This window comes from Lepisosteus platostomus, chromosome 21, assembly GCF_059453375.1.
Source record: "Lepisosteus platostomus isolate fLepPlt1 chromosome 21, fLepPlt1.hap1, whole genome shotgun sequence".
NCBI classification, from domain to species: Eukaryota; Metazoa; Chordata; class Actinopteri; order Semionotiformes; family Lepisosteidae; genus Lepisosteus; species Lepisosteus platostomus.
Genome location: NC_142631.1, coordinates 3,711,127 through 3,733,206, shown reverse-complemented (window position 1 = coordinate 3,733,206; position 22,080 = coordinate 3,711,127). Strand labels below are relative to the sequence as shown.

At 46.2% G+C, this 22,080-nt stretch overlaps 2 protein-coding genes across 5 annotated transcripts in view; both read left to right on the top strand.

Annotated features, from left to right (window-relative positions):
- Positions 1–4,570, top strand: part of LOC148643916 (SH2 domain-containing protein 3C-like) — an 80,913-nt gene extending 76,343 nt beyond the window's left edge. For all 4 annotated transcript variants that reach the window (XM_088615435.1, XM_088615436.1, XM_088615438.1 and 1 more), the window contains one exon: positions 87–4,570. In XM_088615435.1, the coding sequence (XP_088471561.1) occupies positions 87–262 (176 nt within the window). In that variant the 3' untranslated portion in view covers positions 263–4,570. The remainder of the gene's footprint in view (positions 1–86) is intronic.
- Positions 4,571–6,295: 1,725 nt separating this feature from the next.
- Positions 6,296–18,110, top strand: tor2a (torsin family 2, member A). Its single transcript, XM_088614746.1, has 5 exons — positions 6,296–6,548; positions 7,925–8,190; positions 11,130–11,305; positions 12,505–12,632; positions 14,894–18,110. The coding sequence occupies exons 1-5, from the start codon at positions 6,404–6,406 to the stop codon at positions 15,136–15,138; spliced, it is 960 nt and encodes a 319-aa protein (XP_088470872.1). The 5' UTR covers positions 6,296–6,403; the 3' UTR covers positions 15,139–18,110.
- Positions 18,111–22,080: the final 3,970 nt, after the last annotated feature.

The window sequence follows — 22,080 nt, the reverse complement described above, 5'->3', positions numbered from 1 at the left end:
CTGCTTGAAGTCCATGGCGGGCCTGTTTTTGGAAGTGTCGCTGGTGTGGGCATCATCCCTGACTTTTCTTCCCTCTTTTCTTGCAGGATTCCAGGAGCGCCCAGAAATCCTGGAGATTTTCCGGACAGAGTTTCAGATGCGGCTTCTATGGGGGAGCCGGGGTGTAGAGGGCAGCCAGGCAGAACGTTATGAGAAGTTTGACAAGGTCCTGACTGCACTGTCCAACAAACTGGAGCCTCCTGTCCGGCACAGTGAATTATAGCTCCCCCTCTCCCCCCCCCCATATTGCACAGTGGAATGACCTTCCCCTGAATCTCTTGCACCAGGCTGGAACAGCTCACTGCAGGGAAACGGGGGTGGGACTGCGCTTAGAGAACTTAAAGCAGCATATGCTCGAGATTTGCTGTGCATCACCGAAAAAGGCACAAGGGGCATAGATTATCAGGGTCGCTCTGCCAAAGTGCAACTGGCTTCCTTTTTCAAAGAAAGGCAGATGTCGACTTAAATATGAGAAACCCCCGAGGCAAAGACAAACAGGCGTTGAGTGGAGCTCAAGACCTTAAAAATTGACCTGCATTCTGTGACCTCCAGATTATAGCTGATGGAAATCTAAGGAAAGAAAAATCATTTAAATGCAGCTGCTGCACCAAAAAGCTAGCAAACACGTGCACTAAAAGCAGGGAAACCTCCACGTTTCTCTGTATTTAAGGACAGCTGATCTGCCTACTCTTTTAGGAGGATCTGAGTTACACTTTCAGTGCAGAGTCTTTGATCAATCTGGCCCTCGAATACTTTGCTTTAAAATTCCCTTGTCTCGTAGTTCTCATTGTACATTGAGCTGTGATCCAGTGCTGGCGGTCCATATTTTGACCCAAATTGTTGTGTCAAAGACTGCTCATGCGTTGCTGTCAATGTATTGTCAAATAACCTGACCTTAACCGCGTGAATTGAATACCAGGGCAGTATACTTGGCTGTGTCACATGAAAGCATGGGCAATATCTGGGACATACTGAACTCGCAAAATACCTAGACAAGATATCAGCCACACAAAGCACTTTTTTGGCCTCGGTAATGTGTTTGACTCTTCAGTTGTAGAAACAATAGAACTCATACGGGAATGTACTGTGCCAAAGTAGTTTCTAAGCTACTTTAACCTTCCAGGTGACACATCTTTGCCATTTGCTCTTGTGCAGTTGTCTGAAGTTTCGAGTCAACATCGAGTTGATTGTTATGTACCACAGAGCCTTACTCAGCTCATCCGTGCAGCTGTAAAAGTTTTGCCTTAGTGACGAATAATGGAATTGTTGAGCAAGGAGCTGCAGGAAACGAGCTATATCTGCATGTTGACGATGTCGGGATAAGGTCATTTTTCCTGAACTGCTTTTTCTTTTTTGCGCGCCTGTTTTGGACACGCAAGCCCCCCTGTACAGGACACCTCTCTCCGTCGCCTTCATGCTTCAGTCAGCTGAGTCTTTTGCACCTGTGAAATCAGTTGTATCTCCGAATGCCGTTGTTCACACCATTTTGGCCACTACAGAAGAGAATTCATCGAGTGTTGTGAAAATGCTGAGGATAACTGGATTCAATCTGGCCTCCATATCTCCTTTTTGGAAACCGGTGTAATGATGTATTATTTTAAGGAAGACCGTCAGGTTAGTGGCTGAGAGATGGAGTGTCTGTAGCTCTGCGCCTATTGTGTAGACAGACAACAACAGCGGAATTAGATGGTTGCAGAGCTTTTCCTTGAAAGAGAGCCTGTGTTCGCTCTGAAAAAGAAGTGATGTGCTGAGTCATCACTGCTCATACCCAAAGCATAAAACCTAATATACTGATTTTATTAGCCGATAATGCGACTTCCTGCTGCACTAAGCAAACCTGGCTAAAAAAATATTTCCAAGAACACATACCAACCTTCTCCCTTGTCTGCGTTTGTAAATAATTGTAAAATATATCTGTATTTTATTTGACATTTTTACTGAATTAAGCTCAAGCATTCTTTTTTTTCTTGTGTTTTGAGATGCTGTTGTTATTATTGTCTCTGAAATTGTAAATTACTGTCTGGTGGATTGAACTGAGGCACATTGGCGGAATATGTTGCAGAATGAGGGGGTCTTTTTTTTTATTCCTGTTTTTTGAGCCTTTTAGACGTGATATGAACCTGCTTTTAACGCTGAGCCACACTTTTCTGCGTGCCCGTCAGTGACAGCAGAAGCAGTCAAAACTCTCAGCAGTGATGACTGACACCTCTGCCAGTTCTTTTGGAAAATCTTTCAAAATTAAAAATACTCTTTATTTCACGGTGACATCCGATGACTTCCTCCTGAGAGCAGTTTTCAATTGGCATTGCCATAATTATTTAGCCTTTGATTATTAATAATATTAATATAAATATTAATAATGATCTCCTGCTATTATTCCTTGTTTGGGACATTTTTGGTTCTCTTCCCCTTCAGATTTTTAATCAGCCCAGTACTTTATACTGGGGCGGCCCACCCTGGTCCTGGAAAAACACAATCCAGCAGATTTTATAAGTCAACCTTAATCATCAGTTAAAAAAGGGGGAGCCTTTGTATTTTGTTAATGTTAACAAATGTACATATAAAAGAGGCACTGGTTGAGCTACATACAGCATGTTCATAGTTTTATTCCAAAGGATCTCCAGATGACTTCATTAAACAAGGGATCTGCATAATAATAATCTTTATTTATAGAACACCCTTTCCAAAATGAACATCTATATAAAATTTCTAGAGAGCCTAATCAAAATACACCTACTATAAAAATGAACAGATTGTAATGCATACGCATTCCATTCGTTTAGCGCTTTGAATTAAAATAACTGAATCAGTTATATAATGCACTGGCAGCCAATGCATTGAGGCCAACACAGGAGTAATGTGTGGTCTTTTTTGTCTTATTATAGTATTATAGCTGCTGTATTGAGCACAAAGTACTGGAAAATCTATGAAATTGGTACAGTTGTCAAATTGAGATGTAGTAAAGGTATTACCAGCATAAAAAATATTAGGGACTATTTAATGTTAGTAATGTTACTGGACTGTTTAGTCATGTGTTTGTCACATGACTAAAAGAATCAAAGAACTCTCCTGGTTTCCTCACCAGAGATTTAAGAGTTGAGGTCAGAAAGCCCAAGTCTATTTTTGTCAGAGCCGAGATGCTTTCAGCATTCAACTTCCTGTCTTCTTTTGGGTGAATCATAAGCCTTTTTTGAGGCGTGCATCCCAGAGCCAAATTGTTTCACTTCTCCGGAAATAGATGATTAAGCAACCAGATCTGCTGAGCTGTGACTCTCGGGGGCTGTGATTAGTCCTCCTTGCTGCGAACAGTACCTTCAGCCTGCCACTGCTACTGAGAGATAAAAGCCTGTATACACAGTCCTATTCACACACACATTATAAGGTAGGTGTGTGGCACTGCATGCGCCTGAAGCTCAGAGGTAAAGTGAATGAGGTTCTGGAATCTAAAGCTGGTAGGATGAGTGTTTTGAAAGCCACCTCCAGCTTTATCTACTGCCTTGGGTTCAGCAGCACCTTATTCCTGGTGACTTTCGCATGCAAGCAATTGGGATCAAGAACAGCAGAGTGAAGAAAATAATTTGAACGAGGGTAAACAGGGAGCAATTGAACCTACAGGACATCAAAAATAAATATTCTAGCGGCAAAGCATCTCCTTGTCCCTATGCTTACAATTGATTTTAATCAATTTCTCCTTCCATTAAATGACAGGAATGAGGAGGACTCAGGCCTTATAATGGCCATGGGTACTAAAATTGTACGTTTTTCTTTCACTCTTTTTAGACTTACTGAAGGATAGATTTGATTTCTGCTCGCAAGGTCTCATAAACCGAACTTTATTTTTATTCCTGTTGAGCTGTTGTATTTTTAAAGCAGTATTCTCAAACGACCTCTCGTCATAATGAACACCTCTACAGGGGTTGAAGGCCAGCCTCAAAAGGTGTCCGTGTGTCCAGGCAGTGAACTCATCTGATGGCTACTGCATCTCTGCCTCTTTTTCCACTAGTGAGCTCTGGACACTCTCCTGTGAGGATATCAGAATTTAGAGTGACAACCTTTATCATAGCACCCATTGTGGTGACCTAGCAAGACTTGCTGGTTTCTGGGATATTGCCGGTTCAAGTCCCAGTCAAACTACTTTTTTCCCAAATTGTCTGGGGAAAACTGCAGCTAAGTGCAAGACAACATGAGCTGAGATGAGACAGTGGCTCATTCCTTTATCAAGCAAAGGAAGATTGGGGGTGTTGAGGTATGACATAAAGAGACCATTGGGGACTTTAACGTCCTGGATTGACAGCAGGAAAAAAACTCATTAAAAACCTACAGTTGCACTGGTCTGCATAATTTCCCATAATGCTCTTTGTCTCCTCTCCTGTTGTACAGAATTGAGTGTTTCATCTTCTTCTGTAAATATTCATTCTTATCTCATTTCCTACTTGTAAAAACCACAAATTACATACTTTTCCTATGTATATATGCCATATTTTACCTATTGTTTTCCAAGATAAATAAAATATAAGCCCGTGTCCATGAATTGTGTTTTGGTTATGGTTTCTTTTCATAAATTATTCCACCAAATTAATATTCATACACAATCAATGTGAAGGCTGTGAAACAGGATTATACGAGTTCAGGTTATATGTTTATACGATTATATGTTCAGGCGTATTAATATTGGAACCAACAAAAAGAAACTAGCATATACATTTATCCTTTAAATAAATCTATTTAAATTGCATATTCCCCAAAGCAGAAACAGGGCAAATGGCCTTATCTAGGTTTGAGCAACACGCTGGATACAGAAATAAATGACATCATACAGATAATAGCTGTTACCTGACCTCCACCTGTACACCAATCTTGTGCTCTCGGCTGTCTTATAATAACCTTTCAGTCTGCCAAGTAACCTTTGTCCATATGGGAGGTTTTGCTTCCAACCGCTAGTATGATGATGTGGTTGGATTAAAGGTCTGGAGGCTCTCTGGCTGGAATCTCAGACAACTCTACTTTCACTTTTTTTGGTTTGGGTTCCACTGACGGCCGCCCTGCTGTGCCAACAGCCTCCAATTGATAGGCTGAGCAAACACGTCTCATGTGTTGCTTAACGCCCTCTTCAGAATATCAGATGACTTAAGTAAACAGACCCCCAAGTTTTGGAAAGGATAGCTGTTTATCTGAGTCCTGGGAATCCAGTCTCGCCGGGATCAGCTGGGGAAAGCACAAATTTAAATCGATGATTTTTTTACAGTGTGTTCAGAGAATGGCCCTGGCACTAAAGGATAACAGCACAGATTCCCCAATCTCCACCGCAGTCTCCAGACAGCCTGCCTATGCGATTTGAAAATATTGTTCTTGTGTTACATAATATTTCATTCTCTGGTCAGCTGACAGAGCCTTAATTGTGGGCCTGTTCTGTAACCCGACAATTAATGAGCACACGCAATTGATACCTGGCGAAACACACCAGTAAATTCATTTTCTTAGAGACCAGCCTCGGGGGTTGTTACAACGATGGGCTCTATGAGTTCAGCTTAATCCTGTCTGCCTTGCAAAAGAGAAAAGGACAATGTACTCCACAATAATTTAATAAGAACACTTTATTGGCCATATACAATACTAATGCATTTCTTGCATTAGGAATTTGTATTTTCACAGACCCCAGCTTGCTCTCCATGAGACACACAGACAGGGAGAGAAGTTGGGGGTCAGAGCGCAGGGTCAGCCATTGTACAGCACCCCTGGAGCAGCTGGGGTGAAGGGCCTTGCTCAGGGGCCCAACAAAGTAGGATTCCTCTGCCGGCTGTGGGATTTGAACCAGCAACCTTCCAGCCACAGGCACAGATCCTGAGCCACCTCTCCACCCCACCCACTTAACCCCATTACAGGAAAGGTTGTGGACGTGTGCTGATTTGTGTTCAATTCCAACAGTTAAGGGGATTAAGAGCCATTGCTGGTTACAAAAAATTTGCGTCATGGGAAAAATAAAATTTGTTCCAGCTTTTTAAAAAAAAAACAATGACATTTCCACGTGCCAATAATAGTTTTTGGAGGCAACTGTAGTATTTCAAAACATCTCACATCTTTTATTTCCCCAAGTGTATTTATGATATGCAATGACAAATGTAATTGCCCGCAAATCCCAGGGAATAAAAAAAGCCCACTATGACGTATGAAACACGACGGGTCTATACGTCGACCAGTCTCGCACAGCTACACCAGCGTCTCCCAGATGCACTCTGGGATTTGTAGTTCATGAACGAGAACCGTGCGCTTTGAGTGAGCGCGTTTGTGACCTTAAAGAGACTACAATGTTCTGCGCCTCTTGTGGGTGTTCGTTTAACTACAGGAAGGTGCTGGCGCTTCAGTCATGGAGCTGCTGGAGAGAATGACAGCCGTGTTTGTCGTTTTGCTTTCCCTCTCGCCTATTTCTTTCCCTGCCGCTTATCAGCTAAACAATATTTACTGCAAAATATACAACAGCTGTGACTGCGATTTTCAACCAGACATACAAGGTAAGGTCAGCACGACGACAGTTATTCCGTACTGCTTCGTACCAGGAACTCAGTGAGTCAAATAACTTGGTATTGTTTCTGCACTGACGAATTTTCTACCGGCTTCCCAACAGCTAGCAAATCCTTCCTCCGCATTGTCAGTTCTTGTGACAATGTGAAGAAAGAATTAGCTAGCTGTTGTTTCAGTTGTGAATGTGCAATATGCTCGAAGAACAATTGTACTCTAAGATGTGACACTGCAAAGCAGCAAGCTCCAGCACTTTCCGGAGAGCTCTTAATTCCGGAGGCTTTATAGTTTACCGTTAAATTTCACGTTTCTGAGGCTCGGAGCAGTTTAACTGAAAGAGATCGAGCATTTGAGCAAACCGCTCAACGCATCGATAAGTTACAAGTGTTCCCCGGCTTTAGAAAGAGGTGACCCAGAAGTTTGACTGTCTGGGTTTGGGCTAAATGAAGGCTGTTGCTAATCACCACCCTGGGGAGTTCACTGTAGTTTAAACTCTACAGATTACGGTATTGACTTGTGGTCAGTTCGGTTCGTGTAAAGCCGACTTAACATCTGCCTGGAAAGGAATATAATGTTTTGCAAAAGTTGTTATTGGGAGGGAAGGAGTTACTGTGTCCTTTTCTGGCAGCTCTCCCCGCTAACTAGAATCAAAACCGGTGCTGCTTTGTGTTTTAAAGCGACATTTAAGTACAAATGTAAATGAGTGTGCTGTAGGTCTTTAATTGTGCGCATAAATAATAACTGTTGCTATGCAGAAAACCCTTGGGTTGCCTTGTGCAATAAAATTCTGTTAACCCTTTATCAAATCAACAAGTAGACTTCAGGCTGCTCCTTTAAAGTCCTCAAAATTTTGGAGGAATAAAACTTTTAAAGGCTCTCTGTGTATGTTTCTCAGAATTGAGGGTTATGTTTTACGGTACTTTCGGGGCCCCAACTCTATCAGCAACAGCTGTTTGCAGATAGTTTAATACCTGATTCCCAATTGCAAGACCACTAACGTAGCCTCACAGGCAACTGACAGGCCTGAAACGGACTCCAGCCATTGGTCGTTAAATAATTAGCTTCTTTTGCCGATGCTGGTCTCACCTGAGTTCTAGGCCTTGAGCGGGAGTTGCCAAACGAATTCCTTAGGCGTTGTCCCGAAACGAAATTTAAAGCTGGGAACAGGGAGGCACTTCTGTACACAAAGGGTTGTGGGTGTCTGGAACAATCCGCCCCGCTCCGTTATTAAAGCCGAGGTCTGCCGAGAAACGGCTGGGTGCGGTCCTGGCACCACACTCCAGCCAGTCATGTGAGGTTTCTGGGCCGAATGGAAGGCTCTTCAGTCCAAATCAGTCGGTTCTTTTTTCCCTCCCCCGCGCCGGCCCAGGACTGGAATGGGACCTCTACCGCAATCTGTACGGGCAGCACTTGGCGCAGGAGGTGGTTTCGGAGGCCGTGGCCGACTTCCTGGCCAAGGACAGGCCCGACCGGCCTCTGGTGCTGTCCTTCCATGGCTCCTCGGGCACAGGCAAGACGATGGTCAGCTCCATGCTGGGCAAACACCTGTATGGCACCACCATGGGCAGCCCCTACATCCACCAGTTCATCCCCACCTTTCACTTCCCATCCGCAGAGCGAGTGCAGCACTACAAGGTACTGTATTACCTCACTTGTAACGGGTGGCGTCCCCTTGTATAGGACCTTAAAAGCTGCTGTGTTCTGCCAGGATCCAGACTGAACAGTGTTGGGGGGGGGTTTTAGCTGGAGTGTCCTGGCTGGTAGTAGGCATTGAACATTCCTGCACCCCCAGGTGCTTCAGGGTTAGTGGGTCTGACATAGAGTAATGTGCAATGTCGGAATGGTGGAGTGTGAATGAATGAAGCAGCCTGCATTGCAAAATCCCCCATTTTAGGAGTGTATCATAAGGTACTTAAAAAAAAAATGTAATCGGCAAGCGTTTTTATGGTACGCAGGCATAGGAGTCTGTACGCATACAAGACTCTGCTTTTCTGCTACTACTACAAGGCTTTACATGGCTTGGCACCTCAATACCTGTCTGAACTTTTATCGCCCTACTCCCCACCTCGCAACCTCCGCTCTTCAAATTCTGCCCTCCTTACTGTCCCCCAAGCCCGTCTACATTGTATGGGCGACAGGGCCTTCTCCTGCTATGCCCCCAAGCTCTGGAACTCCTTGCCCAAGGATATTAGAGAGTCACCTTCTCTAAACTCCTTCAAATCCAGACTCAAAACCCTCCTTTTCAGAAAAGCCTTTACTTAACTGGTTCCATTCTTCACCCCTCTGCTCTTCTTAATACCATCTTCCACGGTCTCCTCTATTGTTATTGTTGTATTGCTGTAATTATAATTGTGTCCTGTCTTGTGAAATTTTTCTTATTTATTGTTGTAGTCTTCTTATTTATTGTTATTGTCATCCTGTAAAGCGCTTTGAGAAGCCACCTTTAAAGGCGCTATATAAAATAAAGTTTATTATTTATTATTATTATTATTATTACTGCTTTTTGGCCATAGAAGGATTAAGGGCCCGCAGACATGCCCCTCTGACACGCCCACCTATTCTGATTGGCTGTTCATCCCATTGACGCATGGCAAGCGCCATGGTGTCTTACGGGAGAGTCAGCTCCAACTGGAGGAGCAGTGCGTCTCGCGCTGACCTCACTGCCGGCTTGCAGGTGCCCAGCGAGATGCAGGAGACAGTGTTTCGCTGAAAAGCACGAAAGAGCCCTGTCTGCGTCTTCTGTCTTCACCCTTTTTGGGTGGCACCACTTGGGGAACTCCCACTCACGGTTAGCTAATAACCAGCTCGGCTCAGATCACAGATATCTGGGCCAATGTAATCGCAGGCTTTTGCAAGATGGAAAGATGATGAAACTTCGCCAGAAACTGCTCCGGTCCCTGCAGAGCTTGCACAGCAGAAGAGCAGTATAACTGAAAGTTTACAACTCAGCGTAATAAGAGCAGCAGATGGCCGCTGAGAGGTGTAGACTTTTTGGATATTCCCTTTAGCTCTCCAACTTTCGGGGTGGGGAAAAAAAAAGTGCAGGTCTGCCAAAGTATATCCCATCCCTCCCTCCTCACGTGAGACTGGGCCTCTGACCGTTATTCTGCAGCGATGAAAGTTGTAGGTAGGGAATTTTAGATGGTTAAGATATTCCTGGCTGTGGAAACTAAGATATCACGCAGGCAGAGATTCCAGTTTGCTCTGGGGCCTGGCTGGTTTGCAGGCCCAGTGTGAACAGGTGGGTCTTAAGGAGGCATCAGATGCTTTTGTGAGATCCTGCTGTGCCCAAGTATCTGGCTCAGCCACAGGGGGTGTCGGGAAGGAGGTTGTGTGAGCATGATTCTGTGCAATAACTGGGCTTCTCACTGGTCTTAATTGTTTCCCAGTGGAGCCTAACGATGCGTACACAAGCGTTTTAAAGTCTTCCTTTAAATCCTGACAGAACTTTCTTCACAATGAGCTTGTGAGCCTTTCTGGTAGATCTGCAAGAGCAAGCTGTGTGAAACATTGACTGCAGATCAGGCAGGTGTTCAGACCTGACCGGCTAGAGGCAAGCGGAGATCTCAAATAAGGATGTCTGGGGGAGCAGCCAGCGACTGGGACAGGAAATCAGTTCGAATGCTGCTGAGGAACCTGCATGAGGCTGGGCTGGTTGACACACAGGAACAGGACTGGGACTGTACATCCTGACTAAATCCTAATCAGAGATATTGGCCAGCAGCCATATCACCCTGCAGCTCACCACTGGGAGCTCCACTGGAGCTCAGCAGGTGTGAGCCTGGTCAGTACCTGGATGGGAGACCTTCTGGGAAAAACTAAGGTTGCTGCTGGTAGAGGTGTTAGTAGGGCCAGCAGGGGGCGCTCACCTTGCGGTCCATGTGGGTCCTAATGCCCCAGTATAGCGACGGGGACACTATATTGTAGAAAGGCGCCGTCCTTCAGATGAGATGTAAAACCGAGGTCATTAAAAATCCCAGGGCATTTCTCGAAAACAGTAGAGGTGTCCTGGCCAAATTTCCCCCTGGCCTTTACCAATCATGGCTTCCTAATAATCCCCATCTCTGAACTGGCTCCATCACTCTGTTCTCCTCCCCACTGGGAGCTGGTGTGTGGGGAGCGGACTGGCGTGTCATCCAGGTGGGGCTGCACACTGGTGGTGGTAGTGGGATTCCCCCTTAACTGTAAAGTGCTTTGAGTGGAGTGTCCAGAAGTGTAAGCAATTATTACTTATAATTATTATATTGGTGTTTTATATGCTTTATATACAGATTTTGAAATATGGAATCCTAATGGGATCCTATTATGTGGATTTCCATAGTATATGTTACAATCTGTACATCTCTGGGTGTTGCTTGTTGGTCCTGTAATGCACTGAAATGCATTTAGATCTGCGTTTCCATTCCTGCAGATGATTAGGGGAGAAGCACTGAAGGAAAGTGCCTAGTTGACTCTTGCTGAATAGGCAGCAAGGATGAAGAGCTGATGCTGACAGACAGCAACCCACCCCCCACCCAGCTCATCCCTGTACCACTGACGGTCTTACTGGTTTCTGTCCCCCTCCCCTGCCTTAGACTGAGCTCAAGAGGTGGGTGGAAGGGAACCTCACCGCCTGCGCCCGCTCCATATTCATCTTCGACGAGATGGAGGAGATGCCACCGGGCCTGATCGACGTCCTGGCTCCATTCTTGGGACCATCCCACGTCGTCTTCCAGACCAACTACCGCAAGGCCATCTACATCTTCATCAGGTACCCTACCGGCTCTGACCCCGGCCTGTCTTACCACGGGCTCCCCTAGGAAGGGTAAACAAGACTCCTGGTTTGTAGCCGTTTGATTCATTACTGGTTTTGCAAGAGGCGGCGTGTAAACCCTCGTGGTGTATCAAGAAGAAAAGAGGGATTTAATATTATTTTCTCCCTATGTATCCTGTTATGTGGATTTCCGTAGTGCATGTTACAGTCTGAGCCCACAGCCTGATCGCCCTGCAGCTCTCACCTGGCAGCCCCACTGGAGCTCAGCAGGTGTGGGCCTGGCCAGTACCTGGATGGGAGACCTCCTGGGAAAGCTAAGGTTGCTGCTGGAAGAGGTGTTAGTGGGGCCAGCAGGGGGCGCTCAACCTGTGGCCTGTGTGGGTCCTAATGACCCAGTATAGTGACACTATACTGTAAAAAGGCGACGTCCTTCTGAGACAGAGGTCCTGACTCTCTGTGGTCATTAAAAATCCCAGGGTGTTTTTTTTTTTAAAGAGTAGGGGTGTTACCCCACTGTCCTGGCCAAAGTTCCCATTGGCCTTTACCAGTCATGGCCTCCTAATAATCCCCAACTGGCTCCATCACTGTGCTCTCCTCCCCACTGAGAGCTGGTGTGTGGGGAGCAGACTGGTGCACTCTGGCTGCCATCACATCATCCAGGTGGGGCTGCGCACTGGCGATTTGCCTTTTAAGCTGTTTAGAAAACGAATCCAATTGTGTGTTTATGGAGTATAATACAATTGCTTAGTATGCTTTCCCATTATGGGAATGGAGGTGGATGCTACACATTGGTGGGGGTAGTGGGATTCCCCATGACCTGTAAATTGCTTTGAGTGGAGTGTCCAGAAAAGCGCTCTGTAAGTGTAAGGAATTATTATTTTTACTAAAGAGGGGACCCATGTTCTTGGAAATATTCCCTGTGCTGCTCTTTTTTGGTAAAAGGGAAACCATGTCCCAGAATCCTGTTTGTCCCGCCTGGTGACAAACAGCTGTCAGACTCCGGCTCTGTGAGAAAGGCTGGGAGTGTGGCGGGAGCTGTTGTGACCCGGCCTGTGTGTGAGTGTGTGAGTGTGTGAGTGTGTGAGTGTGTGAGTGTGTGAGTGTGTGAGTGTGTGAGTGTGTGAGTGTGTGAGTGTGTGAGTGTGTGAGTGTGTGAGTGTGTGAGTGTTTACGCTCTCTCTCTCTCCCTCTCTCAGCACCGCCGGTGAGGAGCTCATTAACCAGCGTGCCCTAGAGACGAGGCTTTCGGGGCAGGAGCGCGAGGAAATCCGCCTGGAGGACCTGGAGGCCTCCATCGCCCAGGCCGTCTTCCAAAACAAGAACAGTAAGGCCGCTTCTGCTTTGACCGGCGTAGTCTGACCCCTGCGAGCGGCTCGATCGCGCCTGCAAGGAGACTCCCGAGCTCAGTTCTTAACGTCCAGCAGAGCCGCCAGTGCAGTTATCGCATGCTGGGGAAATATGTTTTGGAGGAGGTATAACAAACATCACACGAGTCACACAGCCCAATCCTGATCCCATTCGTTATACAGGAACCCTCCTGATGCCAGTGTACATTATTAAACAGCGAAAGACAGCATCTTTTAGGCCGACGACTAGCCTTTAGTGAATAAATGCAATTATGAGTTTAGAAAACAAGGCTTTGAACTTGAACTTTGTTGCCATATGTACTGGTACAATGGAATTCTTACTTACAGATAGTCTCTCGATTGTTAGAACAAGTGTAAAAACACAAAGTGCAGACAGTGCATCAAGACAATATACAAAGAGACAGTAGACAATGTACAAGTAAACAGTTTGGATGTAAACAATGCAGACGTGTAAACAATGACAGGAGATGTGCAATTAATAAGAAATCGTCATGAGGTAGAGGTAGGTTTTGCACAGGATTTAATTGATTACGAAATGCTTCAGTCGTAAGGTTAATGCAGTTACACCATATGTGCAACTTTAAAACCGCCTTCTTCTGTCCTTTCTTTGTAAATGCAGTTCAGCCTGCCCTATACGGTGTGTATGGTTTATTCAGAGTTATTGAATATTGTTTTAAAGTAGCCGATAGCTTTCTTCGGAGTGTGCAGAGAATGCCGTTGCTGGTATGGGTCTTCCTCGTCCGAAACACAGTAACTTTCCCTACTGTTTTGGAACCAGCTGGCTAACTGGCAACTTTGTCACTTTTGTTGCCTGATTTGTTCAGATCAAAAACCAGATGGGGGCGCTCTGACCTCTCAGTCAGAATTTCCAAACCAGTAGGGCATCTGAGAATTGTGTTGCAATAAGACCAACCATCATTCGGATGAGCCCTTAACCCAAGCTTCGGACTAATTATGGAGCAAATGTTTTAACCTAAGTATCCTGGCTAAATTGCATTCTGGGTTTAAATGATCTTACTGCCCTAAAATCTTAATGCTAAATCCTAAAATCCTCATTCAACTGGGGAATATCACTCCTGCCTCCTGCTTCCAGCTATTGTTGGTGCACCAGTGAATATAATAAATATTTAAAGGGAAAAAAAACATCAGAAAACAGTTAAGTAATTTGTCAATATTTACATTGGAGAAGTGGTGTGCAGATTGACCCCTGGAGGATGTCAGCTGGCTGCACTACTGGGGATAGTCCACTAGGTGGCGATCTTTTCTCAAAATTGTCCCTGGACTCCGACCGCTTGGTAGCAAGGACTAAAATACTTCTCAAACTGAATATGTGCTTAATACGTTTATCTAACTAAATGGGTTCAGATAACTGAGTTGGATGTAGTGCATGGATTGAGTACAGAATTGAATAATTGTGCCCGCTTGTCTTTTGGGGTCATAGTAATTCCTTACACTCGTATATTGCTTTTCTGGACACTCCTCAAAGCACTGTGGGGACTCCCCTCCACCACCACCAGTGGATGGTGCGACAGCAGTCAAATTGCACCAATAGGCTCCCCACACACCAGCTCTCAGTGGGGAGGAGAACAGAGTGATGAAGCCAGTTCAGAGATGGGGAGTATTAGGAAGTCATCATTGGTAAAGGCCAGGGGGAAAATCTGGCCAGGACACCAGGGTAACACCCCTACTCTTGTCTTGTCATTTTTAATGACCAAATAGAGTCAGGACCTCGATTTTACGTCTCATCCGAAGGCTAATGCCATTTTCACAGTATAGTGTCCCCATCACTATGCTGTGGCTTTAGGACCCACACAGACCACAGGGTGAGCGCCCCCTGCTGGCCCCACTAACACCTCTTCCAGCAGCAACCTCAGTTTTTCCCAAGAGGCCTCCCGTCCAGGTACTGAGCAGGCTCACACCTGCTGAGCTCCAGTGGGGCTGCCAGTGATGGGCTGCAGGGTGATATAGCTGGTGTGTGGGGAGGACTGGTGCATCATCCAGGTGGGGCTGCACATTGGTGGTGGTAGTGGGATTCCCCATTACTTGTAAAGCGCTTTAAGTGGCGTGTCCAGAAAAGCACTATATAAGTGTAAGGAGTTAAAAATAATAATATATCGCTGCTGGCTGCCAAGTATGTGAATAATTGTAAATATAGTTGCCTTTGAGCTTGAAATCCGAGGAGGTCAGCAGGCTGAGAAGTCTTCCTTCTCTCTTCTAGGTGGCTTCTACCATTCTAAAATCATCCCCGAGAAGCTGATCACCCGCTTCGTGCCCTTCCTGCCCCTGAGCCGGCTGCACGTGGAGCGCTGCGCCCGGCGGGAGCTGTGCCAGCGCGGGATGTGCCACCGGCGGGACGTGATCCGGGCCGTCTCGGGGGCCGTGCCCTACTTCCCGGCGGCCGAGCAGATCTTCTCCCAGACCGGCTGCAAGACCGTGCCGCCCAAGATCAACCTCTTCCTCTGAGGGCGGGGGGGGGGGGGTTGGGGAGACGAGCTGCCTTCAGCGACTGCCCCTTGTTATCCTGGACCTCTGGGCAGACGTGTGAGACCGTGCCCGGCTCTGGCTGGTGTTGCGGGCAAGCTGCGGCTCTTTCGGGGGCTCTCCTGCACGTTCTGCAGGCTTGCAAAGAGATGGGGCTCCTGCCACCCGAAGGACTTTCAAAGAGTGACAACTGTTGTGTATTTGGGTGATCTAAAGAGCCCAAGGGAATCTTAGAATCCCAAACCAGGAGCACGGTTATTCATTTGTTCACCCACCAAGGCTGTAGGCCGTAGTTCGGGGTCTGGTGCACTGCTCGTTGAGGGTTAATCACAACCAGTGAAGCCGTACCCTGCTGGCAGATGTCTTGCTCCTGTTCCAGAGGGATCTGTGCTGAAGCCCTCAATACTCAAAGGCTCTTGAGTACAGGTCCTTCTCGGCTTAACTATACTCCTGCCGTTACCAACGGGGGTGGGAGGGGACAGTTTAGTGTTCGGTTTGACAAGCGGTAGCTGTTCTGCATCCTGTTTGTGTATGAACCGTAATTCAGGGGCAAAGTGTAGGAGTCCCCTTTGACCTCAAGAAGGTGTTACCGAAGGGAGAGGGCAGTGGCTGCTTTGGCTATGTGATCAGGCTGCCCTGTGTTCAGAGGTTCCCCTGGTTACACTAAGACCCGTCCAACGAGTGCAGTGGACTGCCCCAAAAGGGGGTTGACTGCAGTCTCCTGCTGCATCTACAGCACCAGCCCCTGCTCTTACTGGATGCCGATAACGCTGACCGCTATTTGGCTTAAGCAGTCCTCAGATCACGAGGGCCTTAGGAAGCTGGTCTCTGGTAGACAGAACTTGGAGAAACGCAGACCCAGGACACGCGCTCGGCCTTTCTTACATGCTGCTACGCAAAATATCGAACGGGGAGACCCAACAGCACAGAAGAGAAGGGAGTGTTGTCCGGTCCTGACGCTGGAGCACCAGTGTGTCTGTGGGTCTTGGGAGGAAGGAGGAAGTTTCCAGCCCACGCACTGTGAAAAGGCTAGGCCTACTCGAGGTTTGTTTTCAGAGTGGGGGAGTGTAGTTCGATTGATGCCATGTGTGGAAACACCAGCAGAACCCAACACCTCCGTTTTTGAGAATTGCATTCTCTTGTTCCGGTCAGCAGATGGCACCATTGTCAAATAAGTGGGCCCAACAGCCAGAAGGAAAGACTGAAGCAGTGCTGATGGAAATGGAGTTCTCTGGACTGCATGCCTTTTTAATATTTCCTTTCCTTTTGCAAAAAGGGATTTTATTTATTTTAAAGCGGAATGGATTTTAAAAGCCTCGCGTGGGATCCCATCGGTTTCGTTTCTGTGCTTTAAACTAGGATGCCACAGCTGGGCTTGAGCCTAGATTCAGTAGGTCTGCGACATTGCTCCTGGCACAGGCAGTGAAGATACACCAGGCCCAGAGTGGATGAGCTCGCCCCTCTGATTTTCATCGGCCTTCGGGTTTTCCGACCCCTTCATTTCCGAGGGGGTTTTTGTGCCTGCAAAACAGGACAAGGTTCGCGATGTGGCCTCCCACTGTGTGGTCGGATCGCGTCTTCAGCCCGTCTCCCATTTTGTTAAATGGAAAAAAATCGGATCTCGTGGTGTTTTCTGTTTTAAAAAAAACTGGAACCGTTTTGGGAAACGAAAACTCAGGCCACAAATACGGTACGCAATCTCTGAACTCAGTTGCCAGATCCAGAGGGGTTGGGTCTGATGACAAACCTGCAGTGTGCTAGGGCTTATATTTTGTGGCCCTGAGCCCAAAGTGAAACACATCTGACTAAAATCAAGTATTGAAACGCTTCAGAGTGTTTTTTTTTTATTTAAACAAATAGCTCACTTGCTTATTTTCATGTCAGATTTCTCTGAGCCACATGAGCTGCCTCTTGCTGTACAATTGTTATACAATTGATCATCAGAGCTACTGCCCATGTACATCCGTGTAATACTGTATAGTACTGTATGTCTTAATGTGTGTGTTGCGTGTATGAGCGCTTCTGTGATTTTTTTTTTTTAGGAGAGCGTGCACTGTAGTCTTCCCAGACACTGAGGCCTGGGAATGTAGAAGGGGCTAAATTGTTCCCATCGGCTGTTGCAGATCCCACCCTCTCGCGGGCGTCTGAGCGTGCTCGGTGTGCCAGTGGGCGTGCGCGGCAGGAGAAGCTGTCTGGAGGGAGTGAGTGGGCACGGGGAGGGGGGGGGCGGGGTGTGTGCCCAGCCAGATGTGCGGGCCAGCTGCATGCCAGCGTACAAGACTCCCTTGTAGCTCGTGGTTTAACTGTATCGTCCTGTGCCTTCCTGCTGTTTATTATAGCAGAGCACACGCGTGTGAGAATAAAAAGCTGCAATATAGCAGGGTTTTTTTTCCCCTCTCGTAGTTGATTAATTAATTGGCCCAGTGACCTCATGTGTCCGTTCTTGTCGGGGTTTTTTTTAGGCTGATAAGGTTTATTTGATTTTCTCCTCCTACGCCAAAGCGTTCCAGCAGGAAAGGTTGTCCTGGCTGAAGGTGAGGAGGCAAAGTGGGTATCTTTAGTCCCTGAACAATGTTGTCCCAACACTTTTGTCCTAACCCTAACCCAACACAATGTGTCCCACGCACCTTCTTCTTTTAGATAAAAGAATATGAAAAACCGCAGCGAACAATCGTACTTGTTCACTGCAGCAAATAAAACAGGTAACCCCCCCCCCGAAAAAATGAAAATCCCAGTTTCCAATTGCGTTTTTGCTCTAGTAACCCGTATGAAGGATGTTTCTTTTTTGGAAGTCAAGCCCATTCTTGTATTCCTATGCTATTTGTTTTATTTGGACAACCAATATTCATTCCTCCTCATATTGGGTCCAAATGCCTTTGTGTGCCATATCCCATTGGCCATCAGTGGTGTACAGTGCATCGTGAAATAAAACAGCGCATTTCATAAATCTGAAATGTCCAGTCTGTACAATTATTTTTGTAATGTTATTCTGCTTCGGAGCTCATGTGTAGTAAAACAGTGCTGGTGGGACAGGTTGTTAATGGTAGTGTATCCAAACAGCTAGTTTAAAACTTATTTGTAGTGAATGATTTACTAATTTATTTGGTAGGCAGCTTTGTCCAAAGTTGACTTCTTTTTGAGCAGATTTTTACTGCTGGGTGTTTGCCTGGTGGAATCTGAGTGAAGTATCTTGCTCAAGAGGACAGCAGCAGTGCCAAAATTCACCATTGGAACCCTCAAGTGTTGAGCTGTGAGCACAGAACCTTGACCGCTGTTCCTACATACTGCTGTCAGGGCACTGTTCCTACAGCACAAGAGCAAATCCAAGTTATCACAGCGGAAAGTACAGAGAGACAACACGAAATGATCATCTGTGGAACCTATCTAGGGGAAAGGAGGAGCAGAAATATGAATGTGAGGGCAGGTGAGAGGTTAAGGTAGATAAAAGGGGCCCAAAAAGATGTGAATCTAGGTGACAGATTCCAGGAGGAATGAAATACACTCAGAAGAAGCTGTAGCAGTAGTAATATTAAAACAAACCAACCCATATGAGAATTTAGTAAACAAGTATTTATTACATTTTAGGGCAGCTACAAAGCACAAAACTCACACCAATCTCCTGTATCCCCCTCTCACTCCATCCCCTCAGTGTAACCCCAGCGTATCCTGTACCCCACTAATGTGCGGATACTGTTATCCAGGGTGATGTCTTTGTTTCCAGCTTGGATCTTAAGGGGGGAAATTGGCAGCGTTCTCTTTTTTTTAATTCACCGCATTCTGCTTAAAAAGAAGGTTTGTATGTTTTTTTTCTTCCTGAACTCCTGGAAAAAAAAATGAAGGGCCTTTAAGATAGGGACTTCAAACTTCTGGAAGTAGGCTTGGCTGTATATCCCAACGGGAAGGACTCGGGGACCAGTGGCATTTGCCTGCTTTGTCATGTTACGAAGTCGAGTGTCTCGAAATTGCATCTCTTATTTTCCCCAGAGTCAACATGTGGGGGTGTAATCATGAAAAGGGTTCGATGTGCCAAATACGACCTTCCACTGCCGAACATTGAGGGAAAAAAAGTGGCCTTTAGCTTCCCGCAAGCAAGTGTTGGGTTTTGTTTTGCTTTTTGGGGCAGTTGCTTTAATAACAGTCAGGCCATATCCTGTGAGGAATTCATCCCATAGAGTAATTGGACAGGGTTTCATTTATTGGCGAGCTTAGCAAATGCGAATTGACTGAGTGACATGTCTTGGTGCTTTAATACTGTTGTCTAAATCCAGGCAGGCTTGTAGAACAGAGGTACACACACACCCCCACCCACCCACCCACACAGACCCCCCCCCCAGTGAGCCTTTTTCACATTTCAATCTGGTCTCCGGTCCCCCCTCCTCTCCGCAGTGTCCGTGTCAGGGAGCTCATCTCGGAGACGCACACTTGGGCTCTTCCGCTGCCTCCATCACGCGTCGTTGACGCGCGCAGTGAGCTCGGCTTTTGCATCTTGGAGAAGATATTCTGTCGTGGACACGCCGGCTCTCGCTGCTCAGCTTGTGCGTGCTTCAGAGGTGGCGGTGCCTCAGGCTGGTGGTCATCTTTGTCTTGAAACCTCCTCCCGAGAGTTAGATTAACCGGTTAACCGCTTCGGTCTAGACTTTTAAAGCGTCACGTTCCTCCGGCCTTGCGTGGCTGATTAAAAAAAAAAAAAAAAACCCGTCGCCTCTTAAATCAAGCTCCACTGATATCGAGGTGCTTGTGTCCGGTATTGAAGCAGGGGATGAAATGCAAAATTTTTCAATCTCTTTCCTGAAAGCCGGCGTCATTTCCCGTGTGGTATTGAGGTCCGGTTCTGCAACACTTACCAGGCATAAAAATCTTTATTATAATGGATGCAGATGATATATAACTTAGTAGGGGGTGGTAGTTTTGGAGATCCTTATTGTTTGAAGATTCTAGATGTCCCTAATTAAACACTAGGTACTGCAGTATCAGTCTTAATTAGTACCCGTGAACCCATTTGGAAATCTTTGTTTTAATTTAACGGAAGAGCCCAAATCTGAAAACTGGGGAAGCATTTTTTGGAAAGGTCCCATTCGAAATCCCCTCAATGTGGACGTTTAAGGTGTAGTGGGACCAGTAATGGAGAAGCCCCGTTATTCAAATGAGACCGAATTAACGTGATTGCCCTTCGATGCTGGAGAAGCGTGGGGTGGTGACATTTCCGGCTCACAAGTTGAACTTGATCCTACCAGCATGATCTCCCCGCAAAACATAAGACAGGCCACAAGCAATCAGACTTCATTCAGTCCCTGGAACCCATTAGGGAATTGTTGGTAGTGCTAATCGCTCCTTGATTCAAAGATCTCATCCACCCGTACTTTACAAGAAGTCCGAGTACCTGCTTCAATAACATGATTGGGTGCTTGTTGCATACCCCCACCACCCTTTGTGTAAAGAAATGCCCCCCCCCCCCCCCCCCAATGCACGCACCACCTTAGAACTGAAGCATCACTGAATCAGTAATAGAAAAACACTGGGCTTCTAGAATCGAGTGAAAAACATGGTTTCAACCAATTACAGTACCTCACCATTGCATAAAGTGGCCTTTTTTTGTCCAAAAAGAGGAAGATAAATAAATAAAAGATGTTGCTCTTTATTAAAAGCGTCGGAGTGCAGTGTTTTATTGTAATCCACAGTTAACCCTCGCTCCTCAGTATCTCTTGTAAGTGGGCAGGGTTTACAAAGCAAGCGCTGGGGGAGTTAAAACAGAAAAAAAGAAATGTGCGCTCAGACAGGACGACACGGGGAGCGATTTCAAGACGATAACTGATTGAGATGCTGATGCGCCGTGAATGGCGGATACACCTTTCCTTTAGTATCTTCTGTAATCTGAGGATTATGTGAGGTTTTTTTCCATGTATTTTTGACGTAACCCTCACATGATCATTGCTCTCTTTTGCAGAATGGTTCACGAGTGGAAGAGTAAGAATACGTTTATTTCTCTTTGACTCTGCTAGCAAACGCGTTGTTGGCTGGTACCCACGCCCAGAAGCGAAGCCTGGGCCGACACGACCCTAGACGTGCAGTTTTCCTCTACCGCCATCGGCGATCATAGTGCTCTCCCTGGGTCATTGTTGCAGTTTAACTACAGCTTTAATTAAAACACAATTGCCTGGCGAGGCGTAAGTGACTCTGGGTGGGGGTGTGGGGTGTTGGAGATGGAGTGGACAACACGGCCTCGGGTTTTTTTTTTTTTAGGGTGGGGGGAGACCCGGTACTAATCCTTTATTTTCATTGAGTTCAACGCGGCCAGCATTCTGGGGTCGGCCGCTCACTGATCTCCCCTTGACACCCTCTATTACCACATGAATGCGCGCCGGCCCCTCCGACAGAAGGCAAGAGATTTGCAATTCAAACTGCGCTGCACCAGTCCAAAACTGACACGGGGGCTCAACACGCACGGAGAGGGACTGGCGTGGGTGGTGGGGGGTTGGAGAGGGTGAGACAGAAGAAGAAGGCGAGGAGGACAGAGAGATCAACATATCTCAGAAGCGCACAGTTAGGACGTCCACAGAGGACACGTTTTGAAAAGTTACAACACCGACTTGGCTTGCTTATATGTTTAGGCTACGAGGTAGCTTTGCATATTCTAGTTATTTTCAGATGACCCTGAAATGTTTTCTGCATACTTCAACAAAAACGCTCAAATAAAAGTAAAAGCGTTAATAGTGCAGTGTGCAGAAAAGCGCTGTATAAGTAGGAGGAATGATTATAATCAATAATGAAAAATGTATTCAATCTCTTCCACGAAATATTACACGTGTGCATTTCTAGTTGTTGAAAATTATTTTAAAATTCTAAAAATCCCCCTTTCCCCAATTATTAGTAATCTTCTAAACGCCTCCTAGCTATAATTATAATATACATTTAATTCAATTAAAC